Raw genomic sequence first — 23347 nt, 5'->3', positions numbered from 1 at the left:
GTAAGAAAACAAAAGGTCTGATAAGCCTGAAAAGTCTGCCCACCCTGCTGTAGAGGGCTGCTCTTGCCTCTCTGCTTGACTCCCTTCTCTGGCCTTGCCACCCAGAGGGGAAGGATGAAATTCTGCCAAGGGCCTGGCACCAGGTTGTGAGTGGACCCATCCATCACCTCTGGTGGGAGAACTGCTTGGGGAGCCCTAAGGGGGCTTTAATTTAAGTATTTTGGTGAGCGTATATCAGACACCGGACATTCCGGAAATACAAATCTAGACTGAGAAGCACAGCATCCTTCCTCCTCCTCCTCTCCAGCCTATATAGTCTTAAGCTGATAAGACACTCCCCCCTTACACACACTTTCACCCGCTATTTTCAGTCTACCGTTGGGCATCAATTCTGCCTTTCACCCCAGGAACGAAGCCAACCTTATTCCCAGCTACCTTTTCACTATCACAGATGCTGAAAAACGCAACACACATGCACCTGGCTACATTTCGTGACTTTTATTATTCATTTATAAGCAAAAGAGAGGGAAAAAAGAAAACAAAATTAAGAGACAGATCAAAAGAAAACCAAAATACACCTCTGAAGTTTAGGAATGGGGAAAAAGTGGTGATCCAAAGGACTCTTAAGGGAAGGTGGAGCAGAAAATGGGAACACCAATAAGAGGATACAGACTCAAGAAAAAGGAGGGTTGGGGGAAAGGGAGGAACGGGACGACATCCCCACACTATATGCAACCTCAGAGAGATTGAGAGGGGATAACGAAACACTGCTTGGGAAGGGGGGTATCCCTTCAGGGCCAGGCCTCCCACCCAAATGCTGGTTCTTGACTCTCCCCCATTACCTCCCTCTCTTCTATGTACAACACACACCCATCTGCGGTAAGCCACTTCCGGAAGCCACCCAGGAAATACCCACAACACGCCATTGGAGGGGTGGGAAAAGAGGAATGGCAAATGTGACACCCCCGACATTGCAGTCCTATCTGGGCCCTGCCGGAAGGCAAAAATAAAGAGAGATGCTGCAATCCCACGTTTGTGGGGGAAATGGGTCCCTGGTCCCCCTGAGGGTTCCACGTGGGGAATAATGTACCCCATCCAATTATGATTCCAGAACCAAGGGAAAGAACACCAACACCCCCCTCCCCGCCAAACTCCTGGTGGGAAGGAAATGAGAATAAAATCAGTTCGCATTCAACTGAGAAGGTGCCCCAAGGGAAGGTGGGGTGTTCCTTCAGAGTCCATCCCTCTCTGCCGTGCATCCAATGAGGGTGGTGAGGTGGTGATGGTGAGGAGATGATCATTCCCCTCCTGGCTCCATGGGTGAGGGAGGGCAGGGGGGAAACCAGGCTGTGTTACCTGCAAAAATGCGGAGAAACAAGGGTTAGGAGGGGGCAGCACAATCCCTTTCCATTCTGCCTCCATCAGCTCTAGCTGCACCCCTTTCATACAAGCACAGGCTCTAGCCAACATAAAAAAGACGCAAGAGAGGTTCAGCATTTGTTTCGGTTTCTCAAGAGTTTTCTACTCCACAAGGTTGCACACAAAAAGGGTGGAAATCTTTTTTCACTCTCTTTCACCTCCCCTTTGCCAAGTATGTTTTCTGCTGTGCAGTCTGCAAATCTGGATGGCAAAAATTGGACAGAAATTACTTTATGTAAAAACAGAGTAAAGTTTGAGGAGAACTGTCAGAACATTGAAAGCACCATAGCATCTGGAAGAGACATAACCTTAGATGTGAGGTGGACTCACACAAGGCCTCTGGGATAAGACGGGAAGGGAGTGGGCTGGCAAGGCATTTCTGGAGCCTGGGAAAGTGTTGGGCTTGGAGGCTTGCGTTCTCGCACACCAGTTTAAAAAAGAGAGCGTCAGCCAAATGTGGCTATAGGTCTTTAGTGAGGAATGAAACGTGCTCTATTAGGTTTTCTAGCACAGAGTACAGGGCGCTTGCTCCTCTACTCCAGGCGCTGTGATCCAGCCACTCACATTGTCTGGGGAGTGAAGAGGCCCGAAAGCTGGAAGCACTGGGAGGCCAACGTCTGTGAAGCCAAGTTCAGTGCCGGGCTGAGAGCTAGGAGGGGAGAAGCACAAAGAAAACCATTAAGACTTGTTAGGAAGCCATTTGCAAGCTGAAACAATGGTAAAAGAATTGCCCTGGGATACTATGCAAACTTCTTACAGGAGACCCCAGGAAACAGGCAGGGCAAACATCTAGCCAGATTAGGGTTAGAGCAGCCTTTCCCAACCAGGGCCCCTCCAGATGTTGGACTAAAAGCTCCCCATCAGCCCCAGCCAGCACGGCCAAAACTCCTGGATGATGGGAAGTTTTAGTCCAGCAACATCTGAAGGGCAACAGGTTAGGAAAACCTGGTCCTCTAAAGAACGGCAGAATACTCTTTCTACCTGTAGTGTCTCTAGTTTAGAAGAGGTCCGGAAGCAGAGCTGGAACAGACCTCTCTTGAGACGCCAAAGTACTGCTGTCAGTCAGAGCAGATAATATTTGGGCCGGATGGAGCTAATGTGTGTCTCTTTGCTCAAGATGTTCTGACAAAAGAAACAAGGCTGGAGCTCATGTCACCAAAGTATCTCATCAGGGACACCTCCAAACAAGTCTATCCAATGCAACCCACACATTCCCTGCCTTACCTGTCAGGGCAGCCGGGTTTAGTGCTCCCAGGGGTATCGCTCCATTGAGCTGCAGGGCCGCCTGAGCCGCTGCTGTAGTCGACAATGGGATCCCAGAACCTGTGGGGGGAGAGAAGCCCCAAAGGGGACACTCAGCCACAAACACCTTCTGCATCCAACACGTATTTCCTGCACAGAAGGCATAAGTGATTTAACAACTCGTTGCCCTAGGATGTTGCCTGCACCACAAGTGTATTGAGACATGACTGAGGGCACTTTCAAAAGTTCCCCCGAGTCTAAAAAAAAGCCCAAACAGAAGTTAGAGACTGAGACGTACTCTTTTCTGTGCTTCTAGTGTAATAGGTGAAGCTGCCCCCAGTCCGTGCACCTCAACTGTGATGGCCAAACAAACTGAAGAATGCCTGACAGTTTCCCTGAAGCAAATGGAGTCTTTAAAAGGCATCGCTCTGGCAGTACGAATAAAGGTTCAAAACAACAAAGGTCCTATGTGGAAAAATAGTATTATGAAACCAATGCATTGTTTGCTCTCCTTTCCACCAGATAGCGAGTTATCTTTTGACAACTCTACACAAGCCACAAGTGTCCCCCTCTTATTCTCTCCCTCTCCCACCCTGTTGCTCTGATCTCCTTCCCACTACAAAGGCCAGGGAGGACCACGGACTGCCTTCAAGTCGATCCCGACTTATGGTGACCCTATATTCTTAGGGTTTTCATGGCAAGCGATATTCAGAGGGGCTGAGAGGCAGGGACTGGCCCCAGGTCACCCATGGCACTTCACAGACATGTGGGGATTCGAACCCTGGTCTCCCAGGTCATAGTCCAACCACTACGCCACACTGGCTCACAAGGAGGATCATACTCTCTCATTTATCCTCATAACCGTATGAGGCAGGCTCATCCGATCGCTTGCCCAAGGCAGAGAGCATCAGGGACTCTTGTCGGAAGTGAGACTCGTCTCATGCAAGACAGAGGGGTCTGAGGAAGGAGGGAAGCAGGGGCTGCTTTGGTGGCCAAAAGGGAGGCCAGAAACTGTGTTTCTGCTTCCTCCAGCATTAACTCTTCACTCCACGAAAACAGAAGCTGAAGTACATTAAAGAGAAGAGTACATTAAAGAGTACATTGCAGAGAAGCTAAATGAATTCTTTGCATCTGTCTTCACAGTGGAAGATATAGGGCAGATCCCTGAACCTGAACTAACATTTGCAGGAAGGGATTCTGAGGAACTAAGACAAATAGTGGTAACGAGAGAGGAAGTTCTAAGCTTAATGGATAATACAAAAACTGACAAATCACCGGGCCCGGATGGCATCCACCCGAGAGTTCTCAAAGAACTCAAAGGTGAAATTGCTGATCTGCTAACTAAAATATGTAACTTGTCCCTCGGGTCCTCCTCCGTGCCTGAGGACTGGAAAGTGGCAAATGTAACGCCAATCTTCAAAAAGGGATCCAGGGGGGATCCCGGAAATTACAGGCCAGTTAGCTTAACTTCTGTCCCTGGAAAACTGGTAGAAAGTATTATTAAAGCTAGATTAACTAAGCACATAGAAGAACAAGCCTTGCTGAAGCAGAGCCAGCATGGCTTCTGCAAGGGAAAGTCCTGTCTTAGTAACCTATTAGAATTCTTTGAGAGTGTCAACAAGCATATAGATAGAGGTGATCCAGTGGACATAGTGTACTTAGACTTTCAAAAAGCGTTTGACAAGGTACCTCACCAAAGGCTTCTGAGGAAGCTTAGCAGTCATGGAATAAGAGGAGAGGTCCTCTTGTGGATAAGGAATTGGTTAAGAAGCAGAAAGCAGAGAGTAGGAATCAATGGACAGTTCTCCCAATGGAGGGCTGTAGAAAGTGGAGTCCCTCAAGGATCGGTATTGGGACCTGTACTTTTCAACTTGTTCATTAATGACCTAGAATTAGGAGTGAGCAGTGAAGTGGCCAAGTTTGCTGACGACACTAAATTGTTCAGGGTTGTTAAAACAAAAAGGGATTGCGAAGAGCTCCAAAAAGACCTCTCCAAACTGAGTGAATGGGCGGAAAAATGGCAAATGCAATTCAATATAAACAAGTGTAAAATTATGCATATTGGAGCAAAAAATCTTAATTTCACATATACGCTCATGGGGTCTGAACTGGCGGTGACCGACCAGGAGAGAGACCTCGGGGTTGTGGTGGACAGCACGATGAAAATGTCGACCCAGTGTGCGGCAGCTGTGAAAAAGGCAAATTCCATGCTAGCAATAATTAGGAAAGGTATTGAAAATAAAACAGCCGATATCATAATGCCGTTGTATAATCTATGGTGCGACCGCATTTGGAATACTGTGTACAGTTCTGGTCGCCTCATCTCAGAAAGGATATTCTAGAGTTGGAAAAGGTTCAGAAGAGGGCAACCAGAATGATCAAGGGGATGGAGTGACTCCCTTACGAGGAAAGGTTGCAGCATTTGGGGCTTTTTAGTTTAGAGAAAAGGCGGGTCAGAGGAGACATGATAGAAGTGTATAAAATTATGCATGGCATTGAGAAAGTGGATAGAGAAAAGTTCTTCTCCCTCTCTCATAATACTAGAACTCGTGGACATTCAAAGAAGCTGAATGTTGGAAGATTCAGGACAGACAAAAGGAAGTACTTCTTTACTCAGCGCATAGTGAAACTATGGAATTTGCTCCCACAAGATGCAGTAATGGCCACCAGCTTGGATGGCTTTAAAAGAAGATTAGACAAATTCATGGAGGACAGGGCTATCAATGGCTACTAGCCATGATGGCTGTGCTCTGCCACCCTAGTCAGAGGCAGCATGCTTCTGAAAACCAGTTGCCGGAAGCCTCAGGAGGGGAGAGTGTTCTTGCACTCGGGTCCTGCTTGCGGGCTTCCCCCAGGCACCTGGTTGGCCACTGTGAGAACAGGATGCTGGACTAGATGGGCCACTGGCCTGATCCAGCAGGCTCTTCTTATGTTCTTATGTTCTTAAAGAGTTTTAAGTAGAAGGAACTGTTGGTGTTGACACAGACAGTGGAAGAGATACTGATTTATTCTATTCACCGCAACAGGACTAGTTCAAGAGGCAGAGGCAGCTGTAATCAGCCCATAGAACGGCAGGCAGAGATTCTCCATACCTGAACTAGAGGGGCACCTCTTTCTTTCAACATTACTCACCTTGCTCGCTACACAAATGTTAACAACACTCCAGCCTTTTACATTTTTCTTATTTCCTCATCCCTCCACCTCCATGGTTTGTGTCATCCAGCTTGATTAAGAATCCTGGGAAACTTGAAAGGTTACTCACTATTTTGTGATATCTTGGTTGGTCGGTCATAATAAGACCATTGCCCAACTATTGATTTTGGAATTTTTCCCATTTAAAAAGAGTTTAAAGATAAAAGAGCTAGATGGCCTGGGATATTTGAAGGACTGTCTTCTACTGTACAATCCCTCAAAAACCAACATCTGGAGGAGAGGTCCTACTGCGGTGGTGCTTTCCATTCTGTGAAACTTACTTCCCATCAGATCAACACCCTCAACTGTACTACCAAGACTTTTACACCGTTATCTCCAGCTATATGCATTCTATATTCTTGTCTCCATCTGATTTTTGTTATTTTTTCCAAGTGTTGTTTAAATCTTACTGCATGCCACTTTTGAGAAATGAAGAGTTAAAACGCACTTTTTAATAAATGGAAGGAATCAGTTTGTTGCTTTGATGAATGCAATGAAATCTCCAGTTTTTGTCTTTTTGCTCACCTTCTGCCAGTTTGGCCATGAGCTGCAGCTGGGAACCAGTGGTGCTGAGATTAAGGGCTGCCCGGTCAGGCTTGTCACCACCATCAGGGAAGGTGATATCGGTAGTGCCATCCAGCCGTTCAGTCACTTGCCCTACCCGCATGGGTCGGCCAGCCAGCTCAAAACCATTCAGCTGCTCCAGGGCACGCCGGGCACACTCTGCCTCTGCAAACTGAGGGGTGAAGGAGGCATGCCCTCAATATGAGCTTTAAAAGGGAACCATCAGAGGCACCCCCCTCCCCCCAAACCAGGAGAGAATAGATACATACCGTGATGAAGCCATAACCCTTGGACTGTCCAGTATCCTGGTCACGCATCAGTACAATGCTGTCAATCTGCATGCAGGACAAAAGAGCCCACAGATCAAAACTCCATGAGGTCCCCCACCAAGCTCTCCTCAACCCCTATTTCACCCCAGTTATGCCCAACCTTGCCAAAGGGCTCAAAGATCCCACGCAGCATCTCTTTGGTGATGTTACAGTGAAGGGAGCCAACATAGAGCCGCATGGGCCCCCCACTGCCTTTCTGGAGGTTGTTAGCCATGGCCGCCAGCCGGTTCTTCTCCGCCTAAAGCCAGAAACACCAGGAAGGGTGAAGGATTAAGAACAGCCACAAGCAAACTTCAATGTTTGATTTTTTTTCTTTTAAATAATCAACCGCTTTTCAAAACAATTGTGCCCACAAGGTGGCTCGTAATTTTTTTTAAAAAAAACAAGCAGCAGCATTAATGCACCCCCCTCCCACAAAAAACTCCACAGTGTAACAAACATTTAAGAAAGAAGTGGAGGAAGGCCTGCTGCAATCCAGAGGCAGATATTACCCACATGTGTGCACAAAGAAGGATATTACTAACTCTGGGCTTTAACTCCTAAGCCTTTCCTATAACTCAACCGCCAGTTCTTCAAACAGTCCTTTGCTCCACCTCCATCATCTCCTACTCCATTTCCCAACAACAACATTCTCACCTGGGCACACATACCTACCCCAATCCACATCCCTCCTCTCAGTATGTACCCACACCTTTCTTTATTCCCCCTCCCCTGCAAATCTCAATTAATTCACATCATGCCTCGCACCTGGGAGGCTTGGACAATGATGGGTACACCTAGGAGGCGCTGCCCTGTCAGCCCAATAGCCAACGGTACTGACTGGATCTCACAGAACTCCACATAGGCGATGCCCTTGGAGCGGCGAGAGTTTCGGTCAGAGATGATCCGCACATCACGCACCTGCCAGAGAAGATAAAAGATGGCAAGTGAGAGGCTGAAACTCCACAGAAGAGCAGGCCGACATGCCATTATTGAAAATGTATGTCTTGTGCTAGGTGCTGCACAGGACGCAGAAGTGGGCTCAAATTCTGCATTTGAAGGGGCAAAGGAAATAACCAGATGCCAAAGCCCAATGGGGGGAGGGAGCATCACCAACCTTGCCAACCGCAGAGAAAAAGTCTTCAAGGTCACGTGGACGAATGCGAGCAGCCAGCTGCATGCAGAAGACGGTGCGGGCATCGCGCTCCTCTGGGCTCAAGCTGCCCAAGGGCTCCCTGTGGGAGTGGGGGAGAAAGAGGGCAGACGTTGCTCAGGAGCAGCAGAGAACAAGAGCTTAGACCTGGGAGAAAGCACTACAAACAGTCTCTGGGGAAAGAGCCACCCCCTCCCCAACCAGAGCTCTCACCGGAGGGGGCTTTTCTCTCTGTACAAGGGACTCTTGCTGTGTCCAAACCGACGCCTGGACGGAAAGAAACAGGGCACAAGTAAGAGGGGCTCTGTCAACTCTGACAAAATGAATAGAGCAAGCGCTCCCAAAACACAAAAAAGCGACCTCATCTCCTTGCAACCAAAGCCAACAGAAAGCATCCCACTCCAGGTGACTGGCTACCAGGGCATGCACTTTGTACTCCAAGGTCCTTACTACCAACTGCCACACGCTGCGCAGCCACCCCCTAAATGTTGCTGCTTCTCTCTTAGGCATCTTTCGCCCAAGACACCTCCCAGGACAAAGTCAAGATAGAAAGCAGGAATCTTAGATTGATACGTTCCTGTATTGAATATCGATATAACGTATACCCATCGTCATGCTGCTTTTTATTTACTGCTTTGTACATTGCCAGGCACTTTGAGCTTCCTGTCTGAAGTTTTTAAGAAAGAGGCATATCTATTAAATGAAACCAAAAATGTTGCTGTGCTATGTGATGGGTGGAGGACGCCTCAGGTAGTCAAGTCATGGAAATGTCGCTGTGGCACGGAAGATAAGAGACCCCTAAGAATTTGTAGGTTTGTGCACAGGAGATTGAGGGGGAAGCTCGGAAGGGCCCACTGTTCTAATGTGCTTCAGCCTCCCTGGCCATTCTAGCTGCTGACCACACACATTAGTTCTGCTCTTGCCTTAAACATCTGCTCGCCCAAAGCGTTAGTGACAGAAATGCTGCCGTGTCCCTTACCCAGGGGGTGGTGGGCTACGGTAGCGCACTCTCTCGTCTCGCCGCCGCTCTCTGCTGCGAGATCTGCTGCCCCGCCGACGATCCCGGCTGCGGCTCCGATGGCGGCTTCTGCTCCGGTGACGGCGATCCCGGCTACGGCTGCGCCTGCGATGGCGCTCTCGGTCCCGACTGCGGCTAGGAAGGGTTTGAAGAATGAAAGCATTACAGGGTACAGCAGGAGTCCCCCAGGGCTGCCTTCACCGCTCCTCCCATTACAGGATTGTAAGACACTGAACTAAGCATGCGGGGGAGGGAGAAGATGCCAGGTCCCCATTCACCCTACTGGAGGAAAAACAAAGAAGGGAAGGAAAGGGCTGCCTTCATCCAACTATGCTGGAGGTCCACAACAGCAACTGTGGGACTGAGTTGCTCCACAAGTAGCCACTAACCGGTCTGCCACATCTGTTTTTTAAAAAAATTATTAAATGTTCGAAAGCAAGGGTGGGGGACCTCAGGCTCGGAGGCCAAATATAGCCCTGCAAGGCCTCTCTACCGGGCCCTCAGAACATTCCCTAAGCACACCCCTTTTCCCCAGGACACACCCCTCACTGGCCCTGCTCCACACCCTCCTTGAATGTTTCTGCCTGGCTGCAATGTGTCCTGGACCTCTGATCATGACTCTTGCTTGCCTAGATGGAGGATACAGTGGGGTGGGGTGCGTGAAGCAACATTTATTGTACATTTCTTACAATTATTGCTCCACTCACATTTGCCTCTGGCCCCACCCACCACTGGCATATGGCCTCCAGGAGGTTGCCCCAAGGGGGATGGTGGCCCTCAGGCTGCAAAACATTCCACATCCCTGTTCCACAGTAACAAAAACCAAAGAATGATACTAAAAGATCAATAAAAGCAGAGGAACACAGAGGCAACTACGACACTCATTCCCTCAAATCTTTCTGAGGCCTGGAGCAGAAGCACTCTCCCTTGCCTCTCCCTAGAAAAGGCAGCATGGAAGACAGAGGCAAAAGAGCTCCGGACAACTCCATGTATGCCAGTGGTGGCAAGTGGAGAGCAGGGGGTGTCCCTCAAGCATTGTGGCCTGCCCCAGCCTAGCCATCCAGCCACCTCCTTACGTACTGCCCAACCGTCTCCCTCCCTACCTGTGTCTGTGGTCACGGCTCCTGCTACGACTCCTGCTCTTCTTCTTTTTGCTGCGATCAAGGAGGAAAGAGATGAAAGACATACGGGAGGGAGGGACGGAGGGAAGAAAAAAACGGCAGGGGAAGCCCACCAGCTCACCTGCTGCTTTCCCCGCTGCTGCTGGGGGCGTTTTCTTTCTTTACATCTTTTCCTTGCTCCTCCTGTGGTGGCTGGAAAAAAGGTGGAAAGACAAAGACAGGAGTAGTGTGCAGCCCCCGCGCCTCCCATGCCTGTCCTGAAGCCCATCCCACTTTCCCTGCCCCCAAAGCTGCTCCCGATCGCTTTCATATGTTACCTGTGCTGTGGGGGGATCGGCTGGTGGCTTTGAGGGTCCTGGCTGGGCCTGGAGAAAATACAGGAGGGACGGGCCCAGCAGGGAAGGGTCACTGAGACACCCAAGGAGAGGAGCGCGCTCACACACTCTCCACCATTCCTCACCCCCCTCAAACCAAGAAGACACCAACCCAAAATGTGTTTCTTTCTAACTGTCTAGTCCAGAGCGGCATGTCTGAGAAAATGGGGGGAGTTATACAGTACAATCAAGCACGTTAATTATCTGAGGTATGGACAGAGGAACATTTAAATTACAGCAGCTGTATCCTCTAATTCCTTCGGAAGAAGACACTATGCTTTTAACATCTTATCTTTTTTTTTAAAAAAAAATGGAGTAAAGATGCAAGAAGGACTGCACACTTAAGCCACCCCAGCAGACTGGGAGCTAAAAGCACACAACACCTCCTCAAGATAGGCCATCCCCTTGTGAAATGACTTGTACAGGTAGAATCCATGGCTCCACGTCAGGGAGCAAGTCATTGTGAACCAAGGAGACAAGTCACTGAAAACCAGAGAGCACCCCAATGTATTAAGCTTGCAAATCTGACACGTTCCAAGTGCCTCTGCCAGGGGAAGGCTAGTGCTAGGGCTTACTACAGAGGAGCTTTCTGGACCTGCCCCACCACCACAGCCCTCGCTGAAAAAACGCTCCCCGTCGTTCTAATGCCAGAAATCGTTTCCTTTAAAAACAACAACACACTCTGCAATGCAGACTTGTCATACATGGCTTACACTGAGTTAATCAACTTTCAAAAGGGGCTTCCTCTAAGACAGAGGTGACCAAGTCTGAGCGCCTTATACCCAGTTTGAAATTGATGTAAGGTTTGTCTTCCCGAGAATCCCAACTCCTACTGTAAAGAAAAAGCAACCCTTCACCCACTGTTTAACTTGTGTGAAGTACCAGTGACAGCCACTTAACTGAGTTCTCTCCTATTCATTAGTGTAGTAGCAAATTCAGAAGTGCAGGGTCCCTTCATGTTAGTCACAGCCATGCCCCCTCCCCCTTTTTTGCTGCTGGGTTGAGTATGAGATCCTTGATCCCTTCTCCCACAACAACAGATGTCTCTAGTAGCCAATGAGCACGAAAAGGAGAAGTGTTAGCTACTGAAGAGAGTCCTCTCAGTGGCTGACTTGCCTCTTTTAATTCTGATTGGCTCCAATCAGCAGGAAATAATAAGGAAGCATCTTAGAAGACTCTTCCTTTCATGCCAATTAGCTCACAGAACAATGGAGACTTTGGGACCCTGCTGGGAGCCTCCTCCCCAAAAAGTAAAGGGTCTAAGACCCCCTCAGACCCTGGACAACTACACCCCTGCTCCTACTGCCAAAAGTCATGTTAGGTACATTTACCTGGAAAATATTCAGTTTCTTAAAAAAAAAACCAAAACCATCCTAAGCAAGATGTGTCAATTCACAATACTGTATTCCTAATTTTTTAATTAATATTGGACAGGTTCTTCTTCAACGCACAAGTGGATGAGCCAAGGCTCCATACGGATACCTTTGTAAAGTCACAACAGCAGGTGGGGCTAAGCCAATACTAAGCAAGAGCGAAAACTCCCCACTGCCAAAATTGTAGTCGTGTTTACAACCACTGATTTCAAATGGGACTTGCCTCCAAATAAGCAGAATCTAGAGCCACCTTAGACAAGTAACTGCTGGGAAAAGCACAGTGTTACACTAAAGTGCACATATTTGGCATGCTTTATGCTGCTGAAAAATTTGGGATTTTATGTGGCAAGGATGGAGAGAGAGGGAGTGGTGGTCTTAAGACTTATGGAAAAAGAACAATCAATGAATTCTAGGAAGGAGGGTGGCAAGCAACTGGCAACTCCTGATCCATGAAGCCCATTCCCAAAATCATCCTGATTTATGTCTTTAGTAGCAACTGCAGCTATAATTCTCCCTCTATGCCATTCATTTCTATGCTGCCCAAAAGTCAAGTTCTTTCTAGGGGAGTTACAGCAATAAAAACGTTAAAATACAACTACGTAGGCTAGAAATGTTGCTTTTAAAACACAAAGCTGAGGTTCTCGGGAATCTCCAGAAGGATCTGCATTATGTGCCACATTGCAATCTGGGTAGCATGGCTAAGAATCCTTTTTCACAGGGTGAGCACGCTGCTGGCTTCAAGCAGTCAACTCTTACCTCCTCTTTCTTGTATGGGGCCTCCAGCATGGCCTCTATCACAATATCAAAGTCATCCGAGGCCATGCCGTCCTCTTGGCTCTGCAAGAAGGAAGAGAGAGAAGGGGAAAGGATTAAACACAGAGCTCCCCCACAGGAAACTCCACAACACTACCTTCCCAAAGAATAAGAGAAGGGGGTGAGGGTGGGTACTCACTGGGTCCTGGGATGGATTGGGGAACGCCGGATCCATGGCTGGCCCAAATGGGGGGCTCCCCTCCACCCCGAGACACAGGAGCTGCTAGTGGAGAAGGGCTTCTAGCAGACAAAGAATTCGATCACAGCCTGGAGAAGATGGAGGCATGAGTGAAATTGAGAAGTGGGCTCTGCAGGAAGGGCGGAGGGAGGCCATGCATGTTGCTTGGATACACCACATTCTAGGGCCCAGAATAGAGCTGTATTCTAGAACCTACTGATCTGAAAACCAACTGGAGTGATCTGTGGGATTCTGGAATGTCAAGACAAACATGAAAGATCCTCTCAGGTTGCCAGCCAGTCTCCCACAAAAATGAGACCTTTACAGCAACCTGCCTCTGCCTTTTTCTATTTTAGAACAAACTCACCCCATCCAAGAAATGCCTTTACTCAGGGAACTGTAGAGGTCCATACCACCTCTACAGACCTCACATTGCAAACATGCCCCCAAAGAGTCCACAATGAAGGCACTCCACTTCTCCCATTGGATTAAGGTATGCCTCTCAGATGCACTTGCAAATAGCCACAGTTAGAAGCTGTATGCCTCTGAATACCAGTTGCTGGAAGCCACAGGAGGGGAGAGTACTTTTGTACTCGGGTCCTGTTGGCAGACTTCCCATGGGCATCTGGTTGGCCACTGTGAGAACAAGATGCTGGACTAAATAAGCCACTAGCCAGATCCAGCAGGCTGTTCTCATGTTCTTAATATTGACTGCAGTATTTTTGCTTTAGAATGAGGGGGCGGGGACATAGGGAAAGGGTAATTATGTTCTAGTTTTTTAATAAAATTAATAGACTGGGCAAAGAGGCTGAGACAACTTGGGGGGGGGGGGAAGAAAGGATACAGAAAAACTGTGACATGTATTAGCAACTTTGGAAAATGAAGCCCTGCCTTTTTACTCTAGAAAACCCTACTTGGATGTGCACTCTCATAATCTTACAAATATTCACATGCAGTTATTTCTATGAGACTGTGCATAGGATGAAGCTGTAAGTCTTTAGTAAACTGGAGAGGTGCTGTGCTTTTCTCTACAGCCACAAAGGCTTAACAGGCAATATCAGATTTCATATCAAAACAGTCAAGATTCTTGTCATAAAATTATAGCAGTACCAAGTTTTCGACTTTCCCCACAACCAAAAGACATCGTTCGTCAACCCTTTTAAACTATGGACCTCTTCTAAACTTACACTAGCTACCAGCCACCTCTTCAGTAAGTGAGCATTCAGAAACCTTGCACACATTCTCACGCACACTGACAGTATAAAGGGCCTGTGGACTGGGGCACTAATGCTACAATGACAGTAGAAGGGCCAGAAACGGGCATCCCAGACTCCCTCCTACAACCAGCCAACTCCACAGTAAGCCAGTGAACCTCCAGTAGGTTCAGACCTCCAGTAACAGCAGCCCTAAGGCTAAGAAGAACCTGCTTATTTTGGATACATGCAATATTATTTGCATATTATCGCAGACCTGACTGATAGATAGGGAGCCACATGGGAGTTTATGAGAAGCTTACTCTGGAATTCTGAAGCATACATGCGGGAAAGAACTCTTTGCATAGCTCTTCAGCAACAACACAAAGCCTACCACAACATTTCTTTCAAATTTAAGTTGTCTCAAAGCTTCTGGTCCTAGTCTGAGCAATGAGTTTTGCCACTGTTATGGAAATCTACCTCATGCCCCTGTGCTTCACACCTCTGCCCTGGAGTTTCTTGGGCTTTGTCTCCTCGGCAGAAGAACTAAAACACTAACCTTGCTCCAGAACAGTAATAATTTACTGGGATACAAAAGGAAACAACTGAGCACCCATTTTTCACCGTCCAGTGATTATTCAGGCAGAAAGACCAAGTGACAGCATCCACTAGATAATACAATGCAAGAGTTTCCCTCAACAAATGCCTGAGTTTTATTGTAGCAGCAACAGCTTTGAAAGCACACAGCCTACTGAAGAATCAGAAGCTAAAAATGGACTTCAGATGTATTCCCAATGGCCACGCATGGCCTAAAAAACTCTCCATAACTCCTACAGGCTAACAACCATAGCCTAGATTTTGGACCAGGTGGTTTTCCTTCTTGGTTTTTATCTGTCAAAATATTCTGGTAAAGCTAAAAAATGTCCCAAAAGACCATGCAAATTGAGTACATGTAGATATTTATCAAAGATATAGTTTCCCTCTGAATTTGGAATAAATCCAACCTTAGCTAAGCTATGATGGTTACAGCTGTATTCAGTTGTGACAACATACTTAGGCTTCTTGTATTACAGACAAAAGATGCAGAGGAGCAGCTCTTCCAACCACTCTCAGAAGCTTTCTGGGCTATTCTAAAGATGGCAAAATTCAGAATTGTCCAGTTCTAGTCTTCATGACACAGTATTACATTGCTATGAATATGAAGAAAGAGAGCAAGGAAAGTCCAGAACACAGGATCCAAACCACACTGGAAAAGAACACACTTGTATCCCAGGGGTTTGTGATCTTCATATTCCCTGAAAGAGGAGTAGCCGACATGGCAGCCTCCAAATACTGTTGGACTACAGCTCCCAACACTCCTGACCATAGTGACCAGGGCTGATAGGAGCTTGGAGTCCAACAACATCTGAAGGCACAATCATGTTGACTAATCAATGCTTTGATCTGGATTCCTGCATTGAGCAGGGGGTTGGACTTGACAGCCTTATAGGCCCCTTCCAACTCCTGCTCTAAAACATCAGATCAAAATAATGAAGCATTTATCAAGATTGTTATGCCCCATGTTAAAGGGTTCACTCCCCTTCCCAGAACATACTTGCTCCCATTCTCCCCAAATCCACCCTTTAACTAATGTATTATTGCCATGAAATCCAACAGTAGCTTAAAAAAAAAGATACCTGTGGCTCCAGAAACCTGCGCCCTCCAGATGTTGATGGGACACTAATTCCCATTGCCCCCAGTCAACATGGCTGGTGGTCAGAGAAGATGTGAGCTGTAGTCCAGCAATGGCCACAGGTTTCCCTCCCCGGTTCTAAAAAAGCAATTATACTATATCCATTCCATGTTAGATGCACCATTAGGGCACCTCACTTTTAAAACTACAAGTCCTCTTAACACTGAAACAAACTAAACATGAAACTCCAACTTTCTTATTTGTTTACTGGACTTTTATCAAGGAACTCACACATACATTCCAGGAGGGAGGAGGCCATGGACAAAAGTCATTTCAGAGCTTGCTCCGGCTGGACTATCCCCTCCACCACAGGGCCACCTACCATCTACTGCCCTGTGGAAAGGATTCTGGGAAGGGGAGGCAGGCAAACAGCACCAGACAGCCTGCTCAGCCTCCTCCCCTCTCCCATACGGCAACATACCATCGACTGCAATGGGGGAAGGATCCTTATGGCCTTTTATGTGCTGAGATTGCTTATTAGGGTTGGGTTTGTTTGTTTTAAAAAATACAGTTTAATGTTTCTTGTAAGATGCCTTGGAAGAATTTGTATCATGAAAGGAGAGTTTAACTAACTGTAATAAATAAATCTTATCCCAGATAAGGGGAAGCCTCCAGATGATGTTGTAGTTATCACCACTGGTCATACTGGCTGGGGCTGATGGGAGTTCTATTCCTACCTTTGATAATCCCTCAGTTTGACTTTTGCAAATGTAATCCAGAATCTTCCTTCCAGACTTCCATATATCCAAATCTAAACACGGATGAACATGGTTCAAACTGTTCCAAAGCCTTTCCCTAAATAAGATCCCCAGAGAACTCCACTCAACCACCAATACCCATCTCTTCTACAACTCCCTGCCTGTCCCATATTATCTGTTCAACTTTCAACTACCACCCCCTCCCCACAGATAAGTGATCTATCAAGCCTTCAACTCTACTGCCATCTGACAGAAAAAAGAAAAGTTGTCTGTAACGTTGAGTTGATGGAATGAGCAAAAAGGGGATCCCAAATCAGTTTGTTACCTGCAAGCACCCAACAGGAAGAATGGCTTGTGCTTTAGGACTGCAATCCTAAGCACGCTCCCCTGTAGCCAATTGAAGCTTACTTCCGAGTAAAGACGCACAGGACAATGCTCTAACTGAGCCCTGCAGGGTATGATCTTGTCTTTGCAGCATCAGGGCCTTACAGCCTCGTACTTTGCAACTATTTACTTACTTACTTACTTATAAATTTTCTACCCCACTAGATTTATATCCCGCTTTTCCACTAGAATCTGCAAAGTGGCTCACAACCTTTATTGGAAGTACAGTGGATACACCACAACGGACACCAGAGGCAGGACACCTCTCCGCTCCCAAGTCGCCTTAAAGCTTTCTGTGGCCTCCTCGAGTCCCAACTCGCTCTTAGGAATAGAATAAGCTTTACCACCACCCTCACACCCTGCCTGTAAAGAGGAAATGAGCCCCACTATCACTACCACGACCACCACGCACCCCGCCATGTTCAACAACCCGACTTACGCCTCAAAGGCACCATCTTGTTACCTGCCTTGAAACCATCAATGAGACCCGCTCCCATCAGGAGGAGACCCTATCACGCCTACCTGGAGTCTTACCCACCTCCCCTCGGCCGCAATGCGGGAGGGCATAGCTTGGAGAGGAGAGGAGAAAGAAAATAGGGAACGTACGAAGCAGGCTCCCAACAGGAAGACCACGCCCCCTCTGCCCAAAGCCCCGCCCTCTCGCCTCTCCGTATCTGCTATTCTTCGAACCGAGGTCTTCTTCTCTCTTGTAGAATCGTGGGAGCCCTAAAAACCCCTCCCGCTGATGTCACCGCCGCGGCCGTGACGTCACAGCCGTCGCCGCTTCTGCCCGTTCAGTGGCTCCGGCCCTCCCCCACCTTCACAGGCCTGTCTCGAAGTCACTCACCCACCTCCCCCTCCCCTTTGGCCGTTAGACCCCAGCGGTCTTTTTGGCCTGGGCCGGCTCCAAATCTTTCGCTCTCTCCTCAGATGCGGCCGCAACAGCAGCGGTAGCGATGCTAAAATGGCGGCGGACACTTGTCCCTCCACAGCCTTCCCCCTCCCTTCTCCTTCTCCTCGCGGAGGTCGTACAGCGCACGCGCGTGGGCTTAAACGCTATTGATTGGCTAAGAGAGAAGTCGATAATGACTCAGAACGTGTGAGGAAAGGTTTTGCTTTTCCCCGCCTCCAAGTAGAACCAATGGTTGTAAGACGGTGGTGGGCCAAAGGCGAAAACTACTCACAGATGATTGGACAAGCCGATGGAGGAACTTAAAAGACGAAGCTTGATTGGATAACAACGCGGAAAAAATAAAGTGTATTGTTCGCCACAACGATTATTGGCTAACATTATAAACGAGGGGCACGGCAATGCGCCTCAAGCTACCTTTTAATTTTACGAACACACAAGAAAGCACGGCCAATTACCTGAGCTGATTGGATGAGGCCTTCAGCTTGCAAGCGAATGCCTGATTGGTCGCTCAGTACTTGTTTATTGTCGTGAAGAGGCCTCTTTCCAGGCAGAAGTCGAAGGTCACTAAACTCCTCCGAAAAACGGGGGAGGAGGGGTGGCTGGCATGCGCTGTGCAGTTGCCATGACAACAGCAGCCGGGCCCACACCACTTCTTTGGGCTTATTGGCTGTGACAGAAACCAATCATCACCCCCTCACCGGCAACACCAGCCTCCACCTGGCTGAAAGCGAAGGCCAGCCTGTCTTGAGCCAAGATGGCTTCCACTCAGACCAACACCGCCCTTTGGACTCTGATTGGCCTGAGCGACGACGTGGGCGTGGCTGTCCGGCTCTAGCCTCTCTGTGTGGCGGGCCATAGCTGCTACTACAGCGGCGGTGATGGCGGTAGCGGCGTCTGCGGTTGGGCCGGGGGCAACTGCAGTGGCGCGTGTCTCTTGCGGGAGGGACTTGAGCTGTGTCCCGGAAGTGGCTGGCACGCTTGGTGCGGTCGCCAGGCAGGGGTGAGAGAAACCACGTGGTCCTCTGATGGCCGTTGACCGCCTTAGCCATGCCACGGTGACCCGTCACCCGTAACCATGCTGGGATGAGGGCGGCTGGGTTGCTTTTTAAAACTCAGATATTAATTATGATTGCGGTGATCTCTGACCCCAGGAGAGGTCATGCCACCACCCGACCCTTGACCTCATCTGAGGTCGCTGCTAAGGAAATAAAGACAGTATCCCTATATTTTCCGATGGCCTTGTCGTTATTTTTCTAGCAGTGTGGAAACTTCACAAGTGATGCTTTCCCCAACATAGAGATACAATGATGGGGAAAATGTGTCTCTTATATAGAGCAGGTGTGGGCAACTTTTGGCCTTCTAGGTGTTGCTGAACTGCAACTCCATCCCTAGCTACAGATCATGCTTGCTAGGTCTGATGGGAGTTGTAGTTCAGCAAATATCTGGAGAGCCAAAGATTTCCCCCCTCCCCTGTGATGTAGAGGAACTTTTTCCCAAAAGCGTGGTGGCAGCTCTGCTAGATTTCTACCCTTAACTCTCCCTCATAAAAACTGAACAACAGTGACCCTTTGCAGAAAAGCTTAGCTGTAGTTTTCTCCACTCCCTGGGCTTGGGAAGTAGCTTGAGATCAGCTGAGGCTGTACTTTAACCTGCACATGTGCTTGCCAAACACACACACACCCCATCCCTCTGATAGGCTGCCATGTGTTTTAGGCTTTGGCTGGGAACAGAAGTATCCTGGGAACTGTAGTTTACCCCTCACAGAGTTACAATTCCCAGCACACTAAAACGACAGTTCGCAGCCTTCTTTGGGGGGAAGCAACGTGCTTGAAGTGTATGGTATGCACACAGCCATCAAATTGCACAAGTGGGACCTGCAACAAAATGTTGCAGGCTGCAGTGGTGCTGTTTGTGATTTCAGCTGCTCCATTCCATTTCCCCCCTTCCCCCAGCTTTCCGTTCTGTCTGTCTCTGGCCTTCTACTTTGCATTCAGTTTACTCTCACCATTGGTTTGTGAAGCCGTGTGCACATGACGTTAACCACAATCCACATTTATTTGGTAGTTTCTTGAGAAATACTGCATTTTCGCCCAAACCAGCTTTGATCCGATTTGACAACATAAATTATGTGAAGGCACTTACCCCCTTCTCCACTGACTGGTATGGACAGACAGCGGGCAACTTGGAAACACATCCAACTGTACTGATATAAACAATAATGTGGAAAAGCTGTTTGAAATACAGCTTTTTTAAAAAACAACCTTGCTGTGTTTTCATCCAGTAATGTGTACACAGCTTCTGTCTCCTGCCCTTCCAGGTCAGTCAGCACTTTGAGCTTGCTCAGGATTTTTTTCTAAAAGACTTCATACTTCTGCAAACCTTGGGGTCCCCCCCACCTGCTGATACTTCCTCTTATGTGTGGGTGGTGACATTTTGGCTGTATAAGCAATGGCACTTGCAGCCTTAAGATTTATTTAGTTATTCATTAATTCATTCCTTTATATCCCACCTTTCCTTCAGAGAGCTCAAGGTGGGGTTTGTGACTCTCCCCCTCACCATTTTACCCTCACAACTATCCTGTGAGAGAGGCTGGGCTGACAGATAGTGACTGGCCCAAGATCACCCAGTGAACTTCATGTGACTGAGTGGGGATTTGAATCCTGGTCTCCCAGATCCAATGCTTTAACCACTATGCCACATCAGAAACGTGAGGAATGATCTTTGTTCTTGAGGCTTGGCGGGTACATGGAGATGACTGTGAAGAAGCTCCTTTCAGCTGCTATTTTGTTGTCATTGTTATGTGCCTTCAAGTCGATTACGACTTATGGCAACCCTATGAATCAGTGACCTCCAAGAGCATCTGTCATAAACTACCGGTTCAGATCTTGTAAGTTCAGGTCTGTGGCTTCCTTTATGGAATGAATCCATCTCTTGTTTGGCCTTCCTCTTTTTCTACTCCCTTCTGTTTTTCCCAGCATTATTGTCTTTTCTAGTGAATCATGTCTTCTCATGATGTGTCCAAAGTATAACCTCAGTTTCATCATTTTAGCTTCTAGTGACAGTTCTGGATTAATTTGTTCTAACACCCAATTATTTGTCCTTTTCACAGTCCATAATAATAATAATATAATTTTCACAGTCCATGGTATCCGCAAAGCTCTCCTCCAACACCACATTTCAAATGAGTTTATTTTTCTCTTATCTGCTTTTTTGACTGTCCAACCTTCACATCCATACATAGAGATCAGGAATACCATGGTCTGAATGATCCTGACTTCAGTGTTCAGTGATACATCTTTGCATTTGAGGACCTTTTCTAGTTTTCTCACAGCTGCCCTCCCTAGCCCTAGACTTCTTCTGATTTCTTGACTATTGTCTCCATTTTGGTTTATGAGCAATAGGTCAAGGGGAAAGAAATACCTGCTATGACTTTAGTATTCTTGGGTTGAAAAAGAGAGTGTGTTGAAAATAAATGGGTAAATGCCCCTTTTGCAATTTGAGAAAATCACACAGGGTAGAGATGGCTAGTGGAAATGGATAGAGGTAACAGGATAGAAAAAGCTGTCTTATACCAAAGCTTGTCCAGTATCTGGTCATTCATTCATTTCCTTTTCTAGGGATACTCTGCAGGCAGCAGTGAGCCAAGAAGAGCAACAGCTGGCTACTTCTTGCAAGATCCTCTCCAACTATGAGACACTGGGCCCTGAGTTTGAAGAACTAGTCAAGGAGTATGCCCGACTGCAGGCCATCATTGAGAATAGACGCTGGGTCCTAACTGAATTCAACAAAGACTGAGATTGCCGTGGACCTGTTTGAGTACTGAATAGACAAATAAAATTTGAAGGCAAACTAGTTAACCTCCTGTGTCTATCTTGTATTCTTTCTACTGGATAGAGATCTGGGTCCTGCCATCTTTTGCTCTATTGTGCTGAGTCAAACTCTTTTCTTGCCTACCCTGTGAATAGACTGCTGGATTTCCCACAGTATCCACTGCTATCCCATTACAACATTCTCATTTCCTAGGACAGACGCTTGCACACACAGAACTCTTAATTATTAAAAAAAAATGAAATGACTGCCTTCAAGTCCATCCCAACTTATGGCGACCCTATGAGTAGGGTTTTCATGGTAAGCGGTTTTCCGAGGGGGTTTACCACTGCCTTCCTCTGAGGCTGAGAGGCAGTGACTGGCCCAAGGTCACCCAGTAGGCTTCATGGCTGTGTGGAGATTCAAACCCTGGTCTCCCAGGTCATAGTCCAACACCTCAACCACTTGGGTCAAGTCGTCAAACCTGTTGCTAATTAGAGCAAATAAGTGGTACTGAGAGTTGTGATCATCGGGAAGACTTTCCTGGCTTGCTCTTTTACCTGAAAGAAAACAACCTGGAATCCATTTCCCAATGCTCTCTTATTTGGTGAAATATGCAGATCAGTGAAATGATTGCTTCTGTGGGTTGGCATCAGCTTATTTACCTGCAGGTTTATCTGCAGCACCTCTTCCTGGACAGAATCTGGAACATGGTATTAACTGTGTTGTTAATGTGCTGTCAAGTTGATTACGACTTATGGCGACCCTATGAATCAGTGAGCTCTAAGAGCATCTGTCATGAACCACCCTTCTGTTTTTCCCAGCATTATTGTCTTTTCTAGTGAATCATGTCTTCTCATGTGTCCAAAATATGATAACCTCAGTTTCATAGTATTAACTGTAAGGGGCCAGAAAAGACTCTGTATCCAAAGTATATTGTGTTGCTGTTTGGATTGTTGCTTTGGGAGCCAGTTGGCAGCAAAAACTGGTATAAGTCTTTCAATTGAACTGTGAATAAACATTATGGAACGATCCGTCTGATGAGGTGTGCCTGGTGCCAACACTGTTATCTTTTCAGCGCCAGGTCAAGACTTTCTTTTTCTCCCAGGCATTTTAGCATGTGTTTTTAAATTGCTTTTTAAAAATGTATTTGTAAATGTGTATATTTGTTTTTAATGTTTTTAATTGTTGTAAACCGCCTGGAGAGGTTTGGCTATGGGGCGGTATACAAATGCAATAAATAAATAAATAAATATCCAATATAGATACTGGCTTCCAGACCCACAGCATGTTAGATTTCTTGCGATATTCTGTGTGTTACTAAACAGCCGTACAGTAAGAAACTCTCCACGTACATCCCCCTTGCCCATTTTTGTGCAAACATTTAGCATGCACAAATTAAAAATAGACAGCTGTTGTATAATGGGATTGAAAGATGAAGACACTTGCTGTATCTTGAGATATATCATGGGTAACAAATTCACTGTGTAATGGTTGCTATTTATCAATTTTTTTTGTTAAATAAAATATTGAAGATTCTTTATTGCTTATTGGAGAGCCTAACTCTGATGCATTTTTTAAAATATCCCTCTGAGGAGAGAAGGAATGTTTTTTCAAAGATAATATGCTCAACTACTGCATTATTTAGGAAAAATAAATAAGGGCATTCTGCCAGCACCCGTACTTAACTGAATTCTTGTTTCATAAAAGAAAACCAGCTTAATCCCAGTGGTTGCTAAAGGTTTCTTAGGTTTGCAATCAAATATTCATTGCCTGGGAATTTGAGATTCAAATCTGATCTTGTAAGAAAATATTCAAATATTGACATTCAGTGTGAAAAAAAATGGGACTGTACTGGTTGTGTT

General features: G+C 47.0%; 2 protein-coding genes across 15 annotated transcripts in view; one reads left to right on the top strand and one right to left on the bottom strand.

Annotated features, from left to right (window-relative positions):
* Nucleotides 1–483: 483 nt before the first annotated feature.
* RBM23 (RNA binding motif protein 23) overlaps nucleotides 484–23347 on the bottom strand; it is a 38980-nt gene continuing 16116 nt past the window's right edge. The window contains exons 1-16 of one of the 14 annotated variants that reach the window (XM_061590771.1): nucleotides 18131–18420; nucleotides 12717–12844; nucleotides 12521–12601; nucleotides 10335–10382; nucleotides 10139–10209; nucleotides 10000–10050; nucleotides 8858–9031; nucleotides 8092–8145; nucleotides 7843–7960; nucleotides 7494–7646; nucleotides 6847–6984; nucleotides 6687–6752; nucleotides 6379–6589; nucleotides 2644–2742; nucleotides 1984–2068; nucleotides 484–1356 (exon numbers count right to left, since the gene is read on the bottom strand). In XM_061590771.1, the coding sequence (XP_061446755.1) occupies nucleotides 1353–1356; nucleotides 1984–2068; nucleotides 2644–2742; nucleotides 6379–6589; nucleotides 6687–6752; nucleotides 6847–6984; nucleotides 7494–7646; nucleotides 7843–7960; nucleotides 8092–8145; nucleotides 8858–9031; nucleotides 10000–10050; nucleotides 10139–10209; nucleotides 10335–10382; nucleotides 12521–12601; nucleotides 12717–12752 (1389 nt within the window). In that variant the 5' untranslated portion in view covers nucleotides 12753–12844; nucleotides 18131–18420 and the 3' untranslated portion in view covers nucleotides 484–1352. Of the gene's footprint in view, nucleotides 1357–1979; nucleotides 2069–2643; nucleotides 2743–6378; nucleotides 6590–6686; nucleotides 6753–6846; nucleotides 6985–7493; nucleotides 7647–7842; nucleotides 7961–8091; nucleotides 8146–8857; nucleotides 9032–9999; nucleotides 10051–10138; nucleotides 10210–10334; nucleotides 10383–12520; nucleotides 12602–12716; nucleotides 12845–17284; nucleotides 17377–17609; nucleotides 17791–18130; nucleotides 18421–23347 lie in introns of those variants that run through there. The other 13 variants (XM_061590769.1, XM_061590770.1, XM_061590772.1 and 10 more) reach the window with 13 other exon arrangements.
* On the top strand, nucleotides 18098–21532 carry LOC133367072 (HAUS augmin-like complex subunit 4). The gene is made up of 2 exons (XM_061590789.1): nucleotides 18098–18675; nucleotides 21293–21532. Exons 1-2 carry the CDS (start codon nucleotides 18554–18556, stop codon nucleotides 21468–21470), a joined length of 300 nt encoding a protein of 99 aa, XP_061446773.1. The 5' UTR covers nucleotides 18098–18553; the 3' UTR covers nucleotides 21471–21532.

This window comes from Rhineura floridana, chromosome 11 (assembly GCF_030035675.1).
Source record: "Rhineura floridana isolate rRhiFlo1 chromosome 11, rRhiFlo1.hap2, whole genome shotgun sequence".
Classification (NCBI taxonomy): domain Eukaryota; kingdom Metazoa; phylum Chordata; class Lepidosauria; order Squamata; family Rhineuridae; genus Rhineura; species Rhineura floridana.
This window is presented reverse-complemented; position numbering and strand designations above follow the sequence as displayed.

What these genes read in the sequence shown, in the direction of transcription:
- LOC133367072 (XM_061590789.1), top strand. Translation starts at nt 18,554, where the DNA reads ATGGCGGTAGCGGCGTCTGCGGTTGGGCCGGGGGCAACTGCAGTGGCG. An exon ending in GGTGCGGTCGCCAGGCAGGG is followed by an intron (nt 18,676 to 21,292) that starts GTGAGAGAAACC and finishes TTCCTTTTCTAG; the next exon opens with GGATACTCTGCAGGCAGCAG.